The sequence below is a fragment of the Protopterus annectens genome, chromosome 14.part0, assembly GCF_019279795.1.
Source record: "Protopterus annectens isolate FY-2018-M chromosome 14.part0, PAN1.0, whole genome shotgun sequence".
NCBI lineage: Eukaryota > Metazoa > Chordata > Ceratodontiformes > Protopteridae > Protopterus > Protopterus annectens.
In genome coordinates, this window is record NC_056748.1 from 962,580,886 (window position 1) to 962,605,702 (window position 24,817).

The 24,817-nt window shown below is 40.6% G+C and overlaps 1 protein-coding gene across 2 annotated transcripts in view; it reads left to right on the top strand.

Moving 5' to 3' along the window:
- LOC122789364 (rho GTPase-activating protein 22-like) overlaps positions 1 to 24,817 on the top strand; it is a 1,062,881-nt gene that overhangs the window by 1,019,863 nt on the left and 18,201 nt on the right. For both annotated transcript variants that reach the window (XM_044056754.1, XM_044056753.1), the window contains exon 6: positions 18,270 to 19,188. In XM_044056754.1, the coding sequence (XP_043912689.1) occupies positions 18,270 to 19,188 (919 nt within the window). The remainder of the gene's footprint in view (positions 1 to 18,269; positions 19,189 to 24,817) is intronic.

Consider the following 24,817-nt stretch of genomic DNA (forward strand, 5'->3'; position numbering starts at 1 on the left):
TTGCCCAACATACAAGGCCATGTCAAACCCAGATTTGATGAATATGCTTCACCTAAAACCTAGATCCATCAGAGCCAGAAGGGGGGGACTTAAACCTCACACGGCTATTAAAAGGACATGGAGGAGGGATAGATTCAACAACCAAAGACGCCCAATGGTGTGGAACAAAATCACGGAATATGTGAGGCAGAGCACCCCGCTGGCCTTGTTCAAGAGAAATCTTGACCAATGGATGGGGGCCCGATATACCCCAGGGGTTACCTCCGGTTTTCCCGGGAAAAAATAATGGGTATGGTTCCCCATACTAAAGGGTGGGGAAACAAAACACTGGCTTGTAAATGCCCTCGGGCAGATGCCCAGTATGAACCTATGAACATTTTGTACTGCTATAGTACATCTGCCATATGTTGCATGTGTGTGTGTTGTGGGGATGCACAGGTAATGGCCAGATACTTCTGCACAGGTGACACGCCCGACACATTCTGGGTGTTCATCCATACATACTGGATGTGTGCTGCCCTCCAACCCTGTGATGTGGAAAACATTACTCAGCCTGGATATACATATCTGAACAACACCACAAGCACAGTACACTACCTTGCTATGTATGCAAATTTCACAGTTATTCAGTAGTTTACAGTGATGCTATCCATGCAGCCCACTGGGCCAGTGGAAGCCACAACATACACCGCCAGCACCTTTGCATATGCTTACCACAGACATCCCACATACTGCATGTACTGTGCACACAGTTATCTAACCCAGAACAACTGCACACCCCTTATTAATCCTGTCCAGTGGACTACAGATACAGGCATATTGTATAACAATAGTAGGAGGCTACTGCAGCACAGCGCAGATTCACATGCCGCGAAGCCCTCTGTTGTCTGCAGTGTTAAGTTGCTTCACATTCACCAAATGCGCACATATTGCCAACATTGTTGCAGACAGTTTAGGTGCAGGTACCCCCATTGTCCTAAAATGTTATTAGTTATCCCAGATGACTGTAACCTCCCTATCCTCTCACATGTCCAGGTGAGAGCCACCCTCATTGCAGAACACATATCATCACTGTTACGAAATGGTATCCCTGGATGTGTGCTACATTCACCCCTGGAGGACATAGCACCACATGACAGACTGATATTAATCCCTGGCCATACTACAGGATATGTACCTGAACAGTGCCATACATACACAGTGGTCCCACACCAATGAGGAGGAACCTCTACTGACCCTGGGAACTACTGCATCATATGCACAACTGGCCTTGTGTTCTAAGCTATGGAAGTGTTAGTTATGGCCCACATGTACAACAATATTACATATTTTTTATTTCATGACTATGTACACACAACCTATCTCATGGACATACCTATAGATAGTGAACTATGATACATTTGGAGGTGTCACAGTATACACAGGATTAACCTGCTACTTTGCATTACCTGTGTTTGTGGCAGCTGTTGGGTGTCACTGGTGCTGCTTGAAGTTTGCTGCTGCTGCTGCTGCTGCTGCTGGTTTTGCTGCTGGCTGTCTTTATTTCTGTTTTGTTCTCTCTGTTTTTCTCTCTTCTTTGGTTTTGTGCAATGAAATTGCATGAGTGTAGTGTGGGTACTCATTGCTTTTGGGTATCTGCATAGGTCCATTTATGGCCTCTGCACCAATTGTAAGGCAGCATTTGCTAATTGCATGCAGCTGGGTGTGTACTGATTGCATGTCTCACTGTGATTTCAGGACACTGCTATAAAGGGTATGTGAGATAGGCTTCCCTTTCAGATTGTAGGGGGGCATTTTTGACAGTGTTTTTTGAGTGTGAAGGTTAGTACATTCCCTGCTTCATGCTGTGTTGTAGATTCAGGTTGCTGCATTTATCTTGCCTGTTCCCCTTTGTGAGTGTGTATGCATACTGACACCTACAACTATATTCATATGTATTGCTTTATATATATATATATATATATCTGTGTACATATACATACTTTCATATATGTACATTAGTTGACATTATTGGGGACAAGCTAACAATTAAAGGGGTGTTTCTGTTAACACTACACTAGTATGGGAACCAGTAATTGGGACTATAAAAATCTGCATGACATGCTTTGGGTAGTAGACATCTATATTGCCCTTTTCTTCATTTCTCCTATTACATGTTTCACTTTTTTAGCACTATATTCCTGTATGAGAGTCATGGCTTAGTGGTAGGTCATACAGACTATGTTACAATGGTCTTGTGGTAGGGCCTACTAGTATGCTCATATTCTGCTTTTGAGTTGAGTATAGGGCCTATCAATCAAAGTGCTGGAGGCACCTTTAAGCAGGGGCTTAGTAGGTCTCACAGGGAGGCTGTGTTGCAGATTCTGGTTGCTGCAAAATCTTCACTGTTTCCTGTAGTGAGTGTGTATGGCTACTGAGACCTACAACTATATTTCATATGTATTAATATATATTTATATATATGTATGTGTAGATATACATACCTTCACATATGTACATTACCTTACATTATTATGTACAAGCTAACAGGTAGCAGGGCTGTTTCTGTTCACACTGAACTAGTATGGGAATCCAGTAATTTGGCCATTAAAACTCTACCTGACATGCTTTAGATAGTACATCTCCTATATTGCCTTTATACTGATTCCTACTATTACATGTTATATTTATTTTAGCAGTGTGATCTTGTAAAGCAGGGATGGCTTAGTGGTAGGACAGACGGACTAATGCTACCAAGGTCCTGGGTTCGAGACTGACAGTGGGAATTTATTTTTCTTGCAAACTTTCAAACTGAGTACAGGACCTGTCAATCAAAGTGCCATAAAGGCACTTTTAAGCACTAAACCAGGTCTGGCGGGTGGCTCAGCAGTGGCGGTGAGCTCCACTAACCACACCCGCTAATTTCTTTGAAAGAAAAAAAAAATGACAGGAAAGTGGTGAAAAGGGGTCCGAGGGTAAGACAGTAGGGAAACAAGCGTGGGATTTGCAGGAGGGATGTAGGTAAGGCCCATAGATGCCCATGTCTTTGGGCCCGCTGTGCATTTCCATGTATTTTGGTGAGACATTGAAACCTTTCACCCCTGAGAGAGGTGTCAGGACAACATTAATAGTTGTTGTAGAGCCAATTGTTTTAATTTTTAAAGTCAAGCAGACATGTGTGCGACATGGACAGCTATGTATGGGGGGTAATTTTTTGGGTACAGAGTGCCCTTTTTTTTTTAGGTGAGAGTGGTATGTCAGGTGAAAGAAGTCGGTATAGCTGGGGAGGTAAATTGGGTAGGTTAACAGACAAGACAGACAAGCGCATACAGGGGGTGTATGACACCGGGGGTTACACAAATGAGGGGGTAGGAGGTTGGGATTTCCAAGATGCATGAGCCCACAGATGGCAACAGTGGAACTGATATCCCCACCCATAGGCAGTTCCCACTGTTCCTTCACAGCCCAGGCGGGGCTGTGCTGGGGCTGTAGGCGGGCAAAGGCCCGGGGGGCCCTTAGCTGTGCCACACGAGCCCCGAGCTGGGGGGGGCCCAAGAACAGTGTCTTGGATCTCCCTTCACCACAGACTGGACACCGGAGGGGGAGTGGCAACCCCCCCGGCCACACTTTCAGAGGGGCGGGCCCCATCCCCTGCAGCTTCCACCCCCCGGGGGGACAGGGCCACCGGGGGGGGGTCCGGCCTGGGCACTAGTGCCAGGTGCAGTCACCAGCTGAGGTGGGAGAGGTGGGTCCGCTGGGACCTGCCTTCCCAAGCGTTCTAGGTTTGTGAGTAGTTATGTTAGTTTGGGTTAGTGGCATTGTATTCCATTCAGATTAGTTGTAACAGCATGCATTGGTATTCCCATCAAACAAACACCCAGATATTAACACCATTGAACAAGGGGCATATCAATATCACATGCATTATTTGAACAGAAATACACAGTCAAACAACATGCAGGGTTGATTAATGGCAACAGGCCATCAGATTTGCAGGTATGAACAGGGCACATGCCCAACAGACATGCATATATTTTGAAACGGACAAATGTCCATGATTAATGAAATGTTCACATACCATTATTTAGTGGGTGTTGTTATATGGAATTATAGGGTTGGGGGGGATAGAAAGTGATGACACATTCATATGTTACACATTGATTTACAATAATAGGTAAAAATTTAAATTGAGGCTGATGTTTCAAAATAAATTTTATTTGACTGTCAAGCTACACCTGTTACAAATACATCACTATCCTACTTATTTTGAATTTGATCAGATACATCATCCTGCTACACTTTGATGACAGGACAGGGGACAACTATGGCTGTTTAGTCTGTCAGATAATCATTCATTCTATCTGCAAATTGTTTACTGTGATCACCATATACAGCATTTGGCTAGACATTCCAGATTCTGACACACTGAAATCAGTTTGGTATATTAAGTTGTACTTCCCACATGCATTTAGTTCTGTAGAAACACACTGGGGCTAATATATTCCGGGGTTATTACTACTTTATTTATTCATACATGACCCTTTCTGTCAGTCTCACACTTCCTGCAAATTCACAGTTCAGGTTGCTACTTCTAGGCTTTGTTCACATGTTAGACTAGTGGTGATTCAAACACTTTCCAACAGCCTCACTTCTGTCATGATTCAGCATTTCAACAGGGGGTATATCTCACATGTGACTACCTCAGATTCTGAAGCTGTACTCTTGAGACTACTGCAGGTTACACTATATTTAATTAATGGTGGGACATCTGTATTACAGCACTGTTTAATTCTATCAATTATATTTCCAGTTACACTTGCATACTGATGAACTTGTTGCAGCCATACCTGCAGACTTTCAAATCTTGCTTGCACATTATATTACTTTTAATCAATACACTGCAGTGTTCTGATACATGCTACAGTATAATATTTATTTACAAGTACTGGGTGGGGTTACTAACCTGCATGGTGGGCATCCGCCCCGCCTACGGGCATGCATCTTCGATTCATAGAGGGGCACCTGCAGCTGTAATAAAAAAAAAGTAATATTGGACTACACATCTCCATGGTATCAGCTAGGTGAAATCCTTACATACATAAGTAAAATGTAACTTACTCAGTAGTGGGGCGTTGGGCATATCCGGGCCTCCTGGATCCATTCGACAACTGGTCTTGCTTGCGCTTCAAGTCCGCATGGTGGTGACGGACCTGCTCACCAGTGCGTGGAATGCCAGTAGCACTGGTCAGATCAGAGCCAACTGGTCCCATGCCTCTGCCCTATATGCTCCCCATGAGACCTGGCCCTGCATGAGTTGGGCCTCGTGATGATGGACAAGGAGCCAGACCATGTATCTGGACTCCTCAACCCCCCAAAGCTGTGCTCGAAAGCAACGCCCTCACCTACTCCACTCATTCTGACTGCACCTCTGCTCTACAATGGTTTCCGCTGTGTATTCCCGCCTATGGGGCTTATATACTCCGCTTTTCCCCCACATTTCTCTGATTGGCCGTTTTTGGGAAATTTTATCTACTTCACTGAAAATGCTTTATCATGCTCCATTCTGGATTTTATCCCATATATATGCTATTTCTGCATTTCTAAGTATTGCTGTTATGGCTTAGTGGTTTAGTACCTTGACTCTAGTGCATGGTATCCTGGGTTCGAATCTGGCAACTGATTTTTTATTTTCATGACAGAAATGAGTTGAGACCTGTCAATCAAACATGCCAAAAGCACTTTTAAGCACTTAAAACCAGGTCTGCGCTTGTTTGCGGAGCTAAATGGGACTGGCAGTTAGCTTGTGGGAGGGCCCCCAAAAAAGGGGTGGGTGGGATAAACCTTAATTGGCTAGTGACACACATGTTCAGCTAAGACAGCTAGTTGCAAACAGTTTCACTCTGTTAAACCGATGCCTAGCAACAGGCACGCAGTTTGCAGCTTTTAAACACTACTCAGCTACGGGCACTCCCTCACAGCAGCTTAGCTATCAGTACATTTCTAATTTTTTTATTGTGTTACTTCAGAATATATGCTCCCCTTTTATTCCATTTTACAAAGGGAATACATTTACATGTGTACAATACTGTCAGGGGCTTTTTTGTGCTTATTTACAAAAAAAAAAAAAGGGTTTTTGTGGGGGTCGAACCCTGCCTGCCTACTCTTAGGCCGCAACTCTACCGCTAAGCTATTACCCTTTGGGTTACTTTGCATATTTAGTTCTTATATCCTTTTCCACTGATTGCTAACTGTGATTGGGTAGTAGCACCCCGCGCACACAGTAGCAAACATTTACGGGTTTTAAAAAAAAAAAGGGTTTTTAAATTTTAAATTTTTTTACATCTCTTCACTTTATACAGTGATGGTCTATCGGGGCATGTGTTGTGTAGTGTGTTTATGCACATTTCCATGGCCCTCTCGTGGCTGTTTACTTTCAGCCATTCTAGTCTTCGGGCGTGTCCGCTTGCAGGGCTTAGCCTACTGACACGCTCTCTCTTACACGGACCGTGTAAGAGTTACTAGTGTGATTCAGCATGCCTCATGCACCTCATGCATATGCATGACATGCTGACATCCCCGTTTCCACCCCGTGTAAGAGTTATAACTCTTACGGGGGGAAAACTGGCCCAGCTAATCATAGGTTGTCCTTGTGGTTTGAAAAAACTGTGGGTCACCTGAATAAACTGTGTTTAACTATGTATCGTTTATTGGACTGAATAGTCGATTTACTGAAAGAAAAGAAAAAGGGGTGACAGGAAAGTGGTGAAAAGGGGTCACAAAGAGGGTAAGACAGTAGGGAAACAAGCGTGGGATTTGCAGGAGGGATGTAGGTAAGGCCCATAGATGCCCATGTCTTTGGCAGCAACAGCTGTGCATTTCCATGTATTTTGGTGAGACATTAGAAACCTTTCAACCCTGAGAGAGGTGTCAGGACAACATTAATAGTTGTTGTAGAGCCAGTTGTAATTAACTGTTTCAATGTCAAGCAGACATGTGTGCGACATGGACAGCTATGTATGGGGCGTAATTTTTTTGTGGGTACAGAGTGCCCTTTTTTTTTTTTTCAGGTGAGAGTGGTATGTCAGGTGAAGGAAGTCGGTATAGCTGGGGAGGTAAGTTGGGTAGGTTAACAGACAAGACAGACAAGACGCATACAGGGGCGGTGTATGACACACGTGGGGGGGTTACACAATTGACGGGGACGGAGGTTGGGATTTCCAAGATGCATGAGCCCACAGATGGCAACAGTGGAACTGATATCCCCACCCATAGGCAGTTGCCACTGTTCCTTCACAGCCCAGGACGGGGCTGTGCTGGGGGCTGTGCAGGCGGGGCAACGGCCGGGGCCGTTAGCTGTGCCACACGAGCCTCGAGCTGGCGTAGGGGCCCAAGAACAGTGTCTTGGATCTCCCTTCGCACCACAGACTGGACACCGCGGAGGGTGAGTGGACGAACCCCTCCGGCCACACTTGCAGAGGGGGGACGGGCCCCATCCCCTGCAGCGCTTCCACCCGAAGGTGGCACAGGGCCACCGGAGGGTCCAGCCTGGGCACTAGTGCCAGGTGCAGTCACCAGCTGAGGTGGGAGAGGTGGGTCCGCTGGGACCTGCCTTCCCAAGCGTTCTAGGTTTGTGAGTATTTATGTTAGTTTGGGTTAGTGGCATTGTATTCCATTCAGATTAGTTGAACAGCATGCATTGGTATTCCCATCAAACAAACACCCAGATATTAACACCATTGAACAAGGGGCATATCAATATCACATGCATTATTTGAACAGAAATACACAGTCAAACAACATGCAGGGTTGATTAATGGCAACAGGCCATCAGATTTGCAGGTATGAACAGGGCACATGCACGAACAGACATGCATATATTTTTGAAACGGACAAATGTCCATGATTAATGAAATGTTCACATACCATTATTTAGTGGGTGTTGTTATATGGAATTATAGGGTTGGGCGGAGATAGAAAGTGATGACACATTCATATGTTACACATTGATTTACATTTATAATAGGTACACAATTAAGTTGAGGCTGATGTTTCAAAATAAATTTTATTTGACTGTCAAGCTACACCTGTTACAAATACATCACTATCCTACTTATTTTGAATTTGATCAGATACATCATCCTGCTACACTTTGATGACAGGACAGGGGACAACTATGGCTGTTTAGTCTGTCAGATAATCATTCATTCTATCTGCAAATTGTTTACTGTGATCACCATATACAGCATTTGGCTAGACATTCCAGATTCTGACACACTGAAATCAGTTTGGTATATTAAGTTGTACTTCCCACATGCATTTAGTTCTGTAGAAACACACTGGGGCTAATATATTCCGGGGTTATTACTACTTTATTTATTCATACATGACCCTTTCTGTCAGTCTCACACTTCCTGCAAATTCACAGTTCAGGTTGCTACTTCTAGGCTTTGTTCACATGTTAGACTAGTGGTGATTCAAACACTTTCCAACAGCCTCACTTCTGTCATGATTCAGCATTTCAACAGGGGATATATCTCACATGTGACTACCTCAGATTCTGAAGCTGTACTCTTGAGACTACTGCAGGTTGCACTATATTTAATTAATGGTGGGACATCTGTATTACAGCACTGTTTAATTCTATCAATTATATTTCCAGTTACACTTGCATACTGATGAACTTGTTGCAGCCATACCTGCAGACTTTCAAATCTTGCTTGCACATTATATTACTTTTAATCAATACACTGCAGTGCTCTGATACATGCTACAGTATAATATTTATTTACAAGTACTGGGTGGGGTTACTAACCTGCATGGTGGCGCATCCGCACCAGCCTACGGGCATGCATCTTGCGATTCATAGAGCGGACACCTGCAGCTGTAATACAAAAGAAGTAATATTGGACTACACATCTCCATGGTATCAGCTAGTTGAAATCCTTACATACATAAGTAAAATGTAACTTACTCAGTAGTGGGGCGTTGGGCATATCCTGGGCCTCCTGGATCCATTCGGACAACTGGTCTTGCTTGCGTCGCTTCAAGTCCGCATGGTGGTGACGGACCTGCTCACCAGTGCGTGGAATGCCAGTAGCACTGGTCAGATCACGAGCCAACTGTCCCATGCCTCTGCCCTATATGCTCCCCATGAGACCTGGCCCTGCATGAGTTGGGCCTCGTGATGATGGACAAGGAGCCAGACCATGTATCTGGACTCCTCAACGCCCCAACGCTGTGCTCGAAAGCAACTTCCCTCACCTACTCCACTCATTCTGACTGCAGCTCTGATCTACAATCATTTCTGCTGTGTATTCCCGCCTATGGGGCTTATATATGCCGATTTTCCCGCACATTTCTCTGATTGGCCGTTTTGGAATTGTATCTACTTCACTGAAAATGCTTTATCATGCTCCATTCTGGATTTTATCCCATATATATGCTATTTCTGCATTTCTAAGTATTGCTGTCATGGCTTAGTGGTTTAGTACCTTGACTCTAGTGCATGGTATCCTGGGTTCGAATCTGGCAACTGATTTTTGATTTTCCTGACAGAAATGAGTTGAGACCTGTCAATCAAGCATGCCAAAAGCACTTTTAAGCACTTAAAACCAGGTCTGCGCTTGTTTGCACGGAGCTAATGCATGCGCACTGGCAGTTAGCTTGTGGGAGCGCCACGCAAACGGTGTGCGCTGGGATAAACCTTAATTGGCTAGTGACACACATGTTCAGCTAAGTACAGCTAGTTGCAAACAGTTTCACTCTGTTAAACCGATGCCTAGCAACAGGCACGCAGTTTGCAGCTTTTTAAACACTACTCAGCTACGGGCACTCCGTCTCACAGCAGCTTAGCTATCAGTACATTTCTGACTATTTTTGTTATTGTGTTACTTCAGAATATATGCTCCGTTTCATTCCATTTTACAAAAGGGAATACATTTACATGTGTACAATACTGTCAGGGGGCTTTTTAGTGCTTATTTACAAAAAAAAAAAGGTTGTTGTGGGGGCTCGAACCCTGCCTGCCTACTCTTAGGCCAGCAACTCTACCGCTAAGCTATTACTTCTTGGCTTACTTTGCATATTTAGTTCTTATATCCTTTTCCACTGATTGCTAACTGTGATTGCGCTAGTAGCACACCCGCGCACACGGGCGCACACAGTAGCAAACATTTACGGGGTTTTAAAAAAAAAAGGTTTTAATTTAATTTTATTACATCTCTTCACTTTATACAGTGATGGTCTATCGGGGCATGTGTTGTGTAGTGTGTTTATGCACATTTCCATGGCCTCTCTCGTGGCTGTTTACTTTCAGCCATTCTAGTCTTCCGGGGCCGTGTCCGCTTGCAGGGCTTAGCCTACTGACACGCCCCCTACTCTCTTACACGGACCGTGTAAGAGTTACTAGTGTGATTCAGCATGCCTCATGCACCTCATGCATATGCATGACATGCTGACATCACACAGTTTCACTGCAGCCTCCGTGTAAGAGTTATAACTCTTACACGGAGGCTTCCTGAATCTGGCCCAGCTAATCATAGGTTGTCCTTGTGGTTTGAAAAAGCTGTAAGCGAAAGCGCTCACCTGAATAAACTGTGTTCACGTAACTATGTATCGTTTATTGGACTGAATAGTCGATTTACTGAAAGAAGGTTTGGGAAGTATCTACAGGAATATATCTTTAAGTGGACTTTATGTGAGAGTGGCATTAATAGTATAGACTGAATAGTCTATTTTTTATAGATTTCTACAGCGTTACGCTCCATACAAAAGGTAACGAGAGTTGCAGAGTTGGTATGAACTGAATTGTATATCCTCCGTGAGTGTTAACTAGCAGGCAAACATTAACTTTTTCATATACTGGCTTTCCATATCCTGCTAGTTTTCCTGTGCTCACCAGGGGTTATATTATTCATTATTTAACATATGGTATAACTGATTTCTTCAGGACTGTGACTACAAACTGAGGATGTCACACCTATGTCCATGGTGCTATCTCATAAATTAACATACGGTAAAACGTATTTCGTTAGGACCATGACTATGAACTGAGGATGTCACGCCTATGTCCATGGTGCTGTCTCCTAAAGTAACATATGGAATAACTAATTTCATCAGTACTGTGACTACAAACTGCGGATGTCATGCCTATGTCCATGGTCCTGTCTCTCAAAGTAACATCTGGTATAACTGATTTCCTCTGGACTCTGACAACAAGCTGAGGATGTCACGCCTGTGTCTTTGGTACTGCCTCATAAAGTAACATAAGGTATAGCTGATTTCATCAGGACAGTGATTACAAACTGAGGATGTCATGCCCATGTCCATGGTGCTGTCTCATAAAGTGACATACGGTATGACTCATTTCCTCAGGACTGTGATTACAAACTGAGGATTTCACGCCTGTGTCCATGGTTCTGTCTAATAAATTAATATATGGTATAACTGATTTCCTTAGGACTGTGACTACAAACTGAGGATGTCACGCCTGTGTCCATGGTTCTGTCTAATAAATTAATATATGGTATAACTGATTTCCTTAGGACTGTGACTACAAACTGAGGATGTCAGACCTGTGTCCATGGTGCTGTCTCATAAAGTAACATATTGTATAACTGATTTCCCCACGACTGTGACTACAAATTGAGGATATCATGCCTGTGTCCATAGTGCTGTCTTATATTTTTTTATTTATTTATTGACATTTGTTAACTGGGTTTGTCCAACTGGGCTTGTGGCTCAGTTTCAGTGGAGACCTGAGGAGAAAAGCTCCAGTAATACATTTTAAAACAAGTACAGTTTTAAACAATATTGATATAATAACAGTTATAGCAAAACGATTCACATATGTTGGGATACATATATAAAGTTAAAGTTGCATTAAAAAGATGCTAAGTAACAATTTTACATTGATATAGTTCAATAGGTCAACAATGAACATTTTTTGTTTGTATAAAATTGTGCAAATGCATAGTAGACACATTGGAGAGAGAGGTGTAATGAGGTACTAAGTATGGTCCTTTTGAGGGTATATAAAGGAAAGGAAGACTAGGTAAGGTCATGGCAAGGGCAGGTCCTGGAATTGAGAAAATAAGCTTTTAGTTCATTTTTAAAGTGTGAGGTGTGGGAGATTGAACGTAAGTCAAGGGGAAGTTTGTTCCAAGCATGGGCAAGGGAGTATTTGTAGAGTAATTTGCCTACTGACCTTTTTGGGTGGTAGATATCAAGTAATTGTTGGTTAGAAGTACAGAGGGTCCGGGATGGGATGTAAATGGAGACTAAGGAAGATAGAGATGGACAGAAGGAGGGTTTATAAAGAATAGATTGTAGCATATGAAATTGATAAGATAGCAGAAACTGGGGAAGTTCAAGCCATTGAAGAGAGTTTAAAGAAATGCAGTGGTGTGAGTTGTATGGGGAGTTAGTAATGAATCTGGCTATTTTATGGTAAGTCTGTTGCAGTTTGTTTAGAGTGAAAGCCTGGATACTGGTAAGAACTGAGGCGGCGTATAAGAGGGAGGGGAGGAGGAGTGCCTGGCCCAGGGTAAGTCTAGATTCAGGGGTTAGGAATTTTTTGTTCCGATATAGCAGACCTAGTTTCTGTTTTTTTTTTTTTTTTTTTATACATTGTAGTATGTGTAGGTTGAACTTGTGTTCTTCATCGATAATGACCCCTAGGAGTTTTGTGTGGGTGTCAGGTTGGATATTTGTATTGTTAGAAGATGTAATAAAAAAGGAGGTTTTGTGATGAGAAAGAGAACAGGGAAGGAAAAGTAGGAGTTTGGTCTTTTTGGGATTTAGGATCAATAGGTTGTGAGAGAGCCATTGTTCAGTGGATAGTAGGGCCTGTTGGGTCAGGGAGTGTAGTTCAGGAATGTTATTTGAAATGGATATAAGTGTGGAGTCATTGGCATACTGAATAAGGGAGGATTCTTTGCATGAGGTGTAAAGATCATTGGTGAAGATGTTAAACAAAAGGGGTCCCAAGATGGAGCCTTGGAGAACACCAGTGGAGATGGGAAGGAAAGGTGAGGAGGATGAGAGCCATTTGACTGATTGTTCCCTGCCAGATAGGTAACTATTAAATCAGGCAAGTGCGGAGGGGGATAGGTGGAGATTTGGAGTTTGGATAGTAGTAGAGGATGAGAGACAGTATCGAAGGCTTTGGAGAGATCTAGGAAGAGACAGGAACTCCAACCCTATCGCACCAACAGACCACTAAGATCCAGCAACAAAAATCACTTGCAGATCACTAAAGCCAATAACTCTGCTGGTGAAGCACTATTCTCTTGCACCATAGCCAAATTATGGAACTCCCTCCCACCCACAATTACCTCCATACCATCATGCACCCACTTCAAAACTTTACTAAAAGTGCACCTAAAAACATGCTGGCTATGCCATTGTAACTCCCATTCTAATATCACCCACCCCATCCAAACACTACCTTTCTTTCCACTCCACTAACTACCTTGATTATAGCAAGCTCAGATACTCATAAGCCAGTACTTATTATACAGCAGAAACTTCTTCTTGTAACATTTGTTAATGTCTGTTATGTACTTCACAGATAAAAATTCTAGTTGTCTACTGATGTACTATGTTCTTCATCTGTAAATATGTTGTAAGTAATTGCTATGTAAATTGTTAATCGCTATGTAATCCAATGTAACTACTGTCTGTTTATTTTAACTGTGGAGCTTTTCTCCCCGGGCCTCTGCTGAAAATGGACCTACGTCCAGTCGGACACTCCCGGTCAACAAATATAAATAAATAAAAAATAAATAAATTAGTTTATTGTTGTCTAGGGCCTCTGCAATGATATGAGTGAAGGAGATGAGGGCAGTGGTGGTGCTGTGGTGAATAAAGTAACATACGGTATAACTGATTTCCTTAGGACTGTGACGCCTGTGTCCATGGTGCTGTTTCATAAAGTAACATACGGTATGACTGATTTCCTTAGGACTGTGACTATAAACTGAGGATGTCACTATATATTTCTTATACCAGACTGAGTATACTGTGCCATTCATGTTGCAGTATTATGACCATGGAAGTCATAGATGCACTTACTGGACCACATGTTTCTAAACAGCCATGCGGCTGTATGTTACACGTATAACACTGCATCTTCCTGCAGCCCTCCTGCTGCTGCTTATCTTCCTATATCAATTCCCATACAATTCACTGAAAAAATGTCATCCTCAGCGGTATGTATGGCTAGCTGCTTGTGCCTTCTATAAGGAATGTATATCCATTGCCTTTGCTGGGGACAATGCTTCTATTGTGGATTTCTACACCTGGTGTGCCTTACTTTCCCTGTCATGGACATAGCTTGAGCTTTAACTCTACAGGATCATTTATTTTCCTTCTTTTGTCGATTCTCGTTTTATGGATATGCCCTTGCTACTGGCTATGTTGTCTCTATAGACTGCCATGGATATGTACTTTCTGTTTTTTGTTGTCCTAGGCTGCTCTTGCATATTTGACTGTCTTTAGTTTGGAGCTTAGTGAAACTGTGTGTCTTTCTTCTTTTCTGTTACTGCCTATGAACTTCCTTGCTGATCCTGTCCTGCTTTTGGTTTATTTCCATGTGCTGTTAATAAGTTCTGCACTGATAAAACTGGGAAAGACTTTAAAGCTATGTTGTTTGTTTTCCCTGTGTTTTGGACTTTGTATTTTTGTGCTGTTTCTTTTCCTGCTCTGAATTTTTATGGTCGCCGATACTCAGCAAAGCACTTTGGTAATACTGGATTGCCATAAATTCCAAAACATGTCCTTCCATTGTATCTCCTATATAGGTGATATTTTTCCCTTTTTCTGCCTTCTAGCTGTGTGTCTTTTCTGCTTTTCAGTGTTCTGGCTAGTAGCTATGTTGCTCTTCTTCTCCTTAGAGTTTTCAGTTATGGTGCTGCACCTTCTTTGGCATTCACAACTCTGCAAACTATTCTATTGTTATTGTGCAGGTTGCTGAGCTTGTGATTAGTTATTCTATAAATGTGAAGCAGCAAGTTTTTCACAGTCAAAATAAGCCACCACTTTTCTACTTTTCTACACATAAGTCCACCCTGTCTTTTCCAGAAATATTCTTGCCTTTCTTTACCCCAAATTCCAAACTGACTGCTTTTCATTCTATACCTATAATGTCATTATGTAATATCCAATCTCTCTGTCCCAATCCAAAATTACTTGATCTTCCTTAAACCCTAGATTAGACCCCCTCCTTCCCACTTCCTTTCTAAGATATTTAACTTTACACAGCTCAGTCCCTGACCACATGCATATATTTTCTTGTCTCACTAAATTAATTTTCAATCCTACCAAACTACGTATCGTCCTGTTTAAATCCTCCATAAAATGTATCCCACCACATATCCTATTCACAATTTCCTATGTATATTTTGTTCTACTTTCAATAACTACTCTGTCATTCTCCCTCATCCCTTTTTTTCAACTGAAAACCCCCATCCTCCAGTTATTTTATTCTCTGTGATAAATTTATTGATTCTAAATAATGTCTAAAAATCAGACCTACCTCATTCTCCCCTCACCTCTTCCACTGTAACATTGTAAACTGTGTTTTATAAATCTCTTCTTTTTCCCTCCCTCTGTTATTGGATTTATTTCACTTTCCCATATCTATATACTTACATAACTAATGGGAAAAACATTACCCACACCACTTCTCTTCTGCCCGACAGTGACCCTACTCTTCCTGGTTATTTATCCAACAACACTTTAACTTTTTTGTTAGTTCCCCTCATTCACATCCCTAATCTGCCCCACAGATGAGAAATCGTTAACCTCTAGATATTTATCACTGACACTCAAACATGTGTGGTTTTCCTCCCTCATTCCCTCTTCTAATGAGTGCCAATTTCTGGGGATAATTACACAGCCCAGACTTATCCTTGAAGAATCCTTTGATAAATTATGCCATCCATGGGAGTTACTCATCCATTTCCCCAATATATCATTGTTTTAATGTTAAATGTTCCAGATTCCTAAAGAGAATGTTTTGAAACAGTCAGACACCACAATGACCATATAGTTGGATCATACCTCTCAACTGTCCAGGTTTTCCCAGAATGTCCAGATTTTTTGCCTCACATTTTTGTTCTGTTCCTCATAAAATGTGTGGTTTTCTAGCAAATCACTGAGGAGTGAAGTCACTAAATGATAACAGGCATTTCAGTTTCAGACATCACATCCTTCAGAAAATGCATGCTAACACAAAACCTTTTATTCTAGCAACCTTCTAAGTTTTTAAGAGGAACATTTAAAATGTGTTTCTATTTTTTTGTTCGTCCCCCCATTATTGTTGGCTTTGTCCTGATTTCTTGTGCTAAGAGATCACGAGCTATGTGCTGGATAGCATTAATATGAATAATTACATCACAAGTGAACCAGATACATGATTCTAATTTTGGTTTGGACTCAGTTGGGGGAACACTGGTCAGGTATAATGCTTGGCTGTGTGCAGTTCACTAAAGGCAGGTAACACTAGTACCATACTCTCATTACAGCATAGATATAAATCATTTTTATTTAAAAGGAGTAATATAGTTCTTTTCCTTGACATTTGACCTTACTGAGACAAGTATGCAGAGGTACTGGCCGTGTCTACTAATTAGGTACCCGACTGCTATAGCCTATGCCCCACTCCCAAGCCTGACCATAACTGCAGCAATGAGAGAGAAAAAGGACCTAGAGTGCAGTGCAATGCATTTTGTCATTAAAGACATGTCCCTGGGATTCAATAATGCTTACACTAAGTGTGCACCGTTCTGTGTGAACAGACAACATAGACTTAATTCACACCTTCTTCCTCCTAATTTTAATTTTCCTACTGATATTCTTGCAGCTTTAAATACTCACAGGGATTCATAAAGGTTACAACTAAGTGTAGACTACACGTACACTTTGTAATCTTTCTGAGTGACTAGAAAGCACAAAACTTGATAAGAATGTTCTTAAATACACATGTACACTTAGGGTAGGCTTTATTAAATCTGGCCCGTGTATGCTTATTAAACATACTGCTGTCATTAACTGAAAGAACTTAGACACCATGTGAAGACTCTATAGCCTGAAACGGAAAGTAATAAGGACTGTTTTGAAGGTCCTGAAACACTTCTTCATGGAAAGGTTTAGGAGACTTTTAAATAACCCGATACCAGAAGTGAATAGATAGGACTTTTATGTTGTATAAGGCTTCTGCCTGTGATACAAAGGGAACATGTATCACACAAAAGTGTTGAAAACGTGGGATGTATATAAAATGAGTGTGAGCAGTGCTTTTGCAGTAAGGCACGTGTGGTAGTGGAATACCACAAGTCACAAAATATCTTCAGAAAACTCATATGTTATGTGTACATCCTTTTCATTACAGAAAACTTGCCCAGTAGAAGCTGGTTTCCTAATCAGTTGTGATGATTCATCTGTAGCCTACATTGGCTTTAACAATCTATTCTTTTAGCCATTATGCTAATTTCTATAGTAAACATAGAGAAGAATTTCAAAGTAAGCAAATTAAGCAAAAACTTTCATTTTGTAGTATAATTTTGGCAAAAGTAAGGCACACTGGCATGGCAGATAGTGTTGTTGCCTCACAGCAAGTGGGCTCGCTGGTTCACCTCTTGGCTGGGATGGCTTTCGTGTGGAGTCTAAATGTTGTCCCTGTGCTCTGGTTCCCTCCCACATTCCAAGAACATGTAGCAGGTGGAATCAACACTAAATTGGTTGTCGGTGTTAGAGTGTGTGCGCACGTGTGTGTGTGTGTGTGTGTGTGTGTGTGTGTGTGTGTGTGTGTGTGTGTGTGTGTGTGTGTGTGTGTGGTATGGAAGAACAGCCATGGCAACTCTAGCCAACTGGCTGTGTTAGCATTGGCTCTAGATGATTGTCATGCTGAAGTGATACCCCAACCCCATGACAAAAATGGGAAAAATGGCTTTTGGATGGATGGATGGATGACTGGATGGATTTTGGCAAAACTAAACAAAGTTGTACATAAATTTTACAGATGTGACTTCATGGTAGAAGCAGGGTTATAATTTAAGAATAAGTGTACCAGTAGTTATACAAGGAGACAAAACAACAGCTTAGTACCTAGAATAAACAGGAACATAGTAGTAACTGCTATATAGCAAACACTAGTTGAGAATTAACTTGATCTTGGGTACATAGTGCTTGACAGATCATGAAGTAGTATTCAAGATAATGATATATGTAAAATATCATGTAGTAAGCCAAACCCACTGATAACTTTGTAACATTTTTTCCCTTCACAGGAACTTCACTGGTGCAACACTTGATGACAGAGTTAATCAGTGAGCACCAGGAGATCTTCTCTAGTACCGAATCAGAGACACCAGTACCTGTTATTGAAATGAGGCCTGTGCATGGTCGTGGGACTGCTGAGTGGATAACTGAAAAAGGGCTGCTAGAGAAAAGAGCAAACAATGCACCCAGTCGTCCAGATGAAGTGCTTTCTGGCAGTGCTATATCGCTGGATGTCAATGTGAACTCTCCCCAGACATCATCTAAGCTGGGATCTCAGGGAAAAGGAGAAAAAAACAGTCAGCCAGCAATAAGTCCTAGCAAACGGATGCAGAATTTGCCAAACTGGAAATATTCTTTCAAGCAATCAAGTGGGAGATCTAGCAGCCCCAAGATAGGGGGCTCTACTTTAGATATTCCTCATTTATCATCTAGTGGAAACTGGTTGATGAATGGGTTATCATCACTGCGAGGACATAGAAGGACCTCTTCTGAGGAAAGGGTTAAGGAAACTGGATCTTCTCAGAGGTTATCAACATATGACAATGTAACAACTAATCCTTCCATAAGTGCTCAAACAATAGCCAGCGCAACATGGACTACATCCTCCTGTGAAATCTCTGTTCTGGACTCTAACAACAGCTGTCCTGTATGCAATGCTAGTGACTCTCCAGCCATCAGCTGCTCAAAAGCAGACTGGTCAATGCAAGTTGCTCAGGCACCAAGTAGGAGAAAGACTGCTGTTGATTTAGAGAATAGTCTGGATAAACTTGAAGTGTGCATTAGTAGTATTAGCTGCACTGACCGTCAACCGGTAGTTGTTTCTTCTAGTGGCTCAGGTGGCTGTACAAAGGCACTGCAGAGTTTAGTTATGGAACTGAAAACAGAACTGGTCAAACAGAGACTGGAGTATGATGCTAGGATACAAAGGTAAATCAACTGAAAAAAGAAAAAGTTCATTTTTTAATGTAGTAAAATCTGGGCATGCATGATATTATCAAAAGACTTTTCCAAGCAAGGAGAAAGAAGCAATGCAGCAAATCATTCAAATTTTAGAGTGTAAAATCAATGCAAAAGGAAATAACTGAAAATAATTATTTGAGCCTGTCACTCCTTATCTGTTAACAGTTGTCATGCACTTATACATTCATTGATTAATAATTGCAGCATACAATAAATCACTTATAGTTAAGTAATATTTCAGCTGAGAGGTGTGAGAAGATCATATACCTGTGCAGCAAAGTTATGTATGCTGTGCTGAGCATTACTTCATCAACGGACCACTTTATCAGATTTCACAAATTTCTGTTAAGTTGGGTGGCCTTAAGTGGTTGTATTAGGAAAGGGAGTGCAGCTGTGTGTGAAGCATTCTTCATGGTGGAGTCTGGGCTTACACACACACCCACACAATTTCTCCCAGGGCAACATTACATATTTAATTTACAAAATTAAGTGGATTGGATTGTTGAAATATTCCTCCATTTAATGCATCATATCTGCAGCACAACTACTTTCATCTGTACATAACATCATCTTCCCAATATTGACTCAGTGACTCTATTCAGTCCTAAGTTCCAGTCAAGCTGAGTTTTGTTGCTCTCAGGTTGTCTGCATCTTTGCACAAATGCTCAACCTGAGCTGTGAAAAGGGTCTTTGCTGGTTTGGGTGTACAACATAAGCACCAACCATAAATGTACATCACAGAAATGAAATGGAGTTATTGTATCATGCTTGCTCCTCCCCTTCTTATACAGGGTTTTATACTCTTATTGCCAGACATCAGTTTGTGCAGGTCAGCTCTTGTGCTGCAGTTCCTACCTTGTTGTTGGCTACTCTGACAGCAGCACAGCACATCAAACCCCAGTTAATGCATTGATATTTGCTGCAGAATATGAATAACATGGGGGGCAGGTGCTAAAGAAACATTTTTACTGAACGCACTTTGTTGTACAAAACAAGCCTACATATGCTGGTCTGCATAGTTTACAGTAGAAGTCTATGACTGATGAGACAGGTAGTCCTTTGACATTTTGGTTGTGACAGCCATCCCTGCTATTGTTCTGATATTCCATAGTTTTCTCAGAAATTTGTTAAAAGATCACCTGCCTTGCTGATTTTGGCTGTTCTCAAAAGAACTGCTACCTTGTTGATTTCACGTATTTACATAGTAAAAAGTGTACTACATAAAGAATCAAGAGACCTTTTAATGCTGGACATGTGTGTGTGTGTGTGCATCTTTTATTTAATAAACGCGAACATGTGCATGCACAGTAATTCAAATACATCAGTAATGCCCTTCATGCCTCACTGTTGTCTCATGCTTTTGCATGACAAACATAGAGGGCATCAATGGCTGCATGTAGGATCTGAGAGCCTGCCTGCTAAAATATTGTCAGTAAGGGCTACTTCAGGGGCTACCATGAAGAGTTTGACTATATAAACAAGTGAGTGGACAAGTACAGAAAAATCCTTTTAAGAAAAGTCTTTTTATTTTTAAGATCTACTGTTACTCTACACATATTTAGTAAGAAACTTGCACCTGGAATCATTATATTAAGATTTATTGATCCACAGTAAAACTACTGGAGGTTACCTCACTCCAGCCCTTCTGGTAAATAAATGCTCCTTGTTCTATTACAATGGGGGTGCACTATCTTAAGAGCAAAGTCGCAGATGAAGTGTTTGCTTGTTACACTTTGAATGGCTACATAACTGCCAAACATGCATTATTTATTGATGGTTTATACTTAGATTTGTGAAAATTGCTTCCAACTTTGTAGCATTCACATATTCAACCTTTTAATCACTGTAGCCTTAGTAAGCTTTGATCCAAATGTAGTTGTTGAGAATTTATACATTCAAGAGAAGAAGACTTCAAAGATACAGAATCCCGTGGATTATGCCTGAACTAATCTCTTGGCAAAGCATGGAATGAATTGAAAAAAAGAACCAGATATCCTAGACAAATATACAGCTCACAAACGTCCGACTGGATGTAGGTCCATTTTCAGTGGAGGCCCGGGGAGAAAAGCACCACAGTTAAAATATACAGACAGTAGTTACATTGTATTTATATAGCAATTAACAAATTGATCAACATTGCAATTAAAATTACATAGTTACAAATGAATAACATAGTACATCAGTAGACAACTAGAATATTTATCATCTGCAAAGTACATAACAGACATTAACAACTATTACAATAAGAAGTTCCTGCTGTATAATACTAGTAAATAAAACTTGAATTTCTTAAGAAACTTCAGTTTATTGAAAGAAAATGTAAAAAACCTGGAGAGGAGTAAAAATGCTAAGCACTAATTAAACGTTTTCTAATATCTCCACATTTAGTAAACTCAACATAGGAATCATAAATGCAGTAAATGACAACATCTCCTCTTCCCTCTTCATCCTACCACTTGTTCAACATCAGTCCAGCCACAACTTTAAACACCTCGTCACACTCTTCCCTCTTCATCCTACCACTTGTCCAACATCAGTCCAGCCACGACTTTAAACACCCCATCACACTCTTCCCTCTTCATCCTACCACTTGTTCAACATCAGTCCAGCCACGACTTTAAACACCCCATCACACTCTTCCCTCTTCATCCTACCACTTGTCCAACATCAGTCCAGCCACAACTTTAAACACCCCATCACACTCTTCCCTCTTCATCCTACCACTTGTCCAACATCAGTCCAGCCACAACTTTAAACACCCCATCACACTCTTCCCTCTTCATCCTACCACTTGTTCAACATCAGTCCAGCCACGACTTTAAACACCCCATCACACTCTTCCCTCTTCATCCTACCACTTGTTCAACATCAGTCCAGCCACGACTTTAAACACCCCATCACACTGACTGCTGTAATATCCCACCTTTCTACTTCAACCTTTTAACTGCACAGCATTTTCAGATAATCTGTCCCCAGAATACTGTATATTTCTGGATATTTCTTGGATATTTTCAGAGGATGATTCAGACAGTTATCTCCAAAACACACTTGGACTGCACTCCTATTATTATTATTATAGACACAGCTGTTTGCTGAAAACAACTTTATTAACTTCTCTTGCATCTCAGCCATTTGGCCTTCAAGGAGATATTAAAAAAAACATTATCATCATCAATTTAAATACTGACAACTATTACCACAACAGAATTTCTTAAATCAACAACAGTCATAAAAAATATTCTCTAATTATACAATCAGTCCAAATGAGCTAGAAGTAAATAGAAGTTATATATTTTAAAATAAAAAAAGCTGTCTTTATATAGCAAGCAGTGTTTAACATTGTATTTTAAATTAGATGGATGTTGCAACAAAAATAAATGTTCAGGTCTAAAAAATGTGTTACTACTGAACTTGTCAACCTTGCATTTTTTTATATACTCTTAAAATTCTCTGTTACAGCCTAACCTAGTCTCACCCATATGTACATTTTAAGATTGGCATATTAACATATATTCTAACAAGCAAACAAGCAAGTTAACTTTTGGTAAATAGGCTTCTGTCCATTTAACATACATTCTGAAAACTCAAATCATCTGATAGGGATATATATATATATATATATATATATATATAGATATATATAGATATATATATATATATATATACGGATTCATTTCATAATCTCGAAATACTGAAATCTCGAATTTCAGTTTTTCGAGACCATGAAATCGAATCCACACAACACCGAAACAACAAACCTGCAAAGCCCAAAACCACGAAATTCAAAACACCTAAAACACAGCACACACCACACATATAGCACAACACCCACATCGCAACATAAAAACAGTTTCAACACAGATGTGAGGAATGTGCAAATTATAAAGCCAAAAAATATATACTGTTTTCTCTCTCTCTCTCTCTCTCTGTATATATATATATATATATATATATATATATATATGTATATATATATATATATATATATATATATATATATATATACAACAGATATTTATTTTATTTATTTATTTTACATTTGTTGACCGGGATAGTCCGACTGGATGCATGTCCATTTTCAGCGGAGGCCCAGGGAGAAAAGCTCCAAGGGTAAGCAGATACGGCATTACATAATACCAGCATTACATATTACAGACTATTTACAGAGATTACATAAGTAAGCAAGTTAAACAAGTTCCACAGGTTACAGTTAGTCCTGAGCACAAGTCAGGATTAAATTAAATTACATAGTAAACTGGTTAACAGATTTTTACACATTCGAGTTAGCCAGGCTTGATACATTGACATAGCCAGTTAAGTGACAAATGTTGTTTGAGTCTAGTTTTAAATTGACCTAAGGTGGATAGTAAGGTAATATCAGCTGGAAGAGAGTTCCAGGATCTACTTACAGAGTTTGCAAAGAGAGACTCACCGGCTGTGTTATTAATTTTGCTAGTCTGAATTAATAGTTTGTTAGAGGATTGAAGCGGTCTAGGTTGTTATAGGGGGTGATAATATTTTTAAGAAAAGTATACTCAGCTCTATATATTTGCAGAACTATCTGCAAATATATAGAGCTGAGTATACTTTTCTGTATTATTCTGTATTATAGAGCTAAATTGTTTGCTTAGATATCTGTTGTATATATGTATATATATATATATATATATATATATATATATATATATATAGATATACACAGAGAGAGAGAGAACAGTATATATTTTTTGGCTTTATAATTTGCACATTCCTCACATCTGTGTTGAAACTGTTTTTCCCCAACCCCTATCCCAGTTCTTGGTTGTAGTTTAAATTTGGTGGCTTTTGCAGTGCCCGCCCCACTGTACATTTGATTTAAGACACTCCCTCAGGCCCATCTCTTTACCGCATTGTACCTAATTAACCCTTTCTGCACTTGCTTTTAGTCCTTTTTAATTTAATTACATTTTTTCAAGCTGTGTGTGGACTAATATTGCTACATATTCATGTGTGCCAGCTTGCACTGCATGAGAATTGTATTTACTACTGCTTTTGCTACTTTTCTGAAAAAAAAAAAAATCATCTGCTTTTACTGTACTTGTGTTTCTTCCTACTTTATTTTGCTTTTGCGTCATCTTAAAAGTACTCAATTGTATTTATTACTGCTTGGTGTAACTCATTTTAAGCCTTTTAGTTTCAACACTTGGGCTTCAGACCAGTTGTTTTACATTGAGAGGGTTTGTGGTCTGCACTGTAGTGGCAGAACAGGTAGCTTACATCCTTCTAAGTTGGGAACTGCTGATTGAGGGCTCAGTGTCTGTTATTCTAAAAGTGTATTAATTCTGGTTTAAGCACTTGGGCTTTCAGGCCAGTTATTTTACATTAAGAGGGTTAGTGGTCTGCACTCTTGTGGGAGTCCAGCTGGACTCTGCCCTTCTGAGCTGGGAATTTCTGGTTAAAGGCTTATAGTGCATGCATATCTGAATTGCTTCTTACTGAAATTGGTACACATTGTTTGCTGTAGCATAGACTAGATCCAGGCCTGCTGAATCTAGCTTTGTTTGTATAACTTGAGCACTAATCCAGACATTCTTTAAAGTATTCAGTTGTATTTATT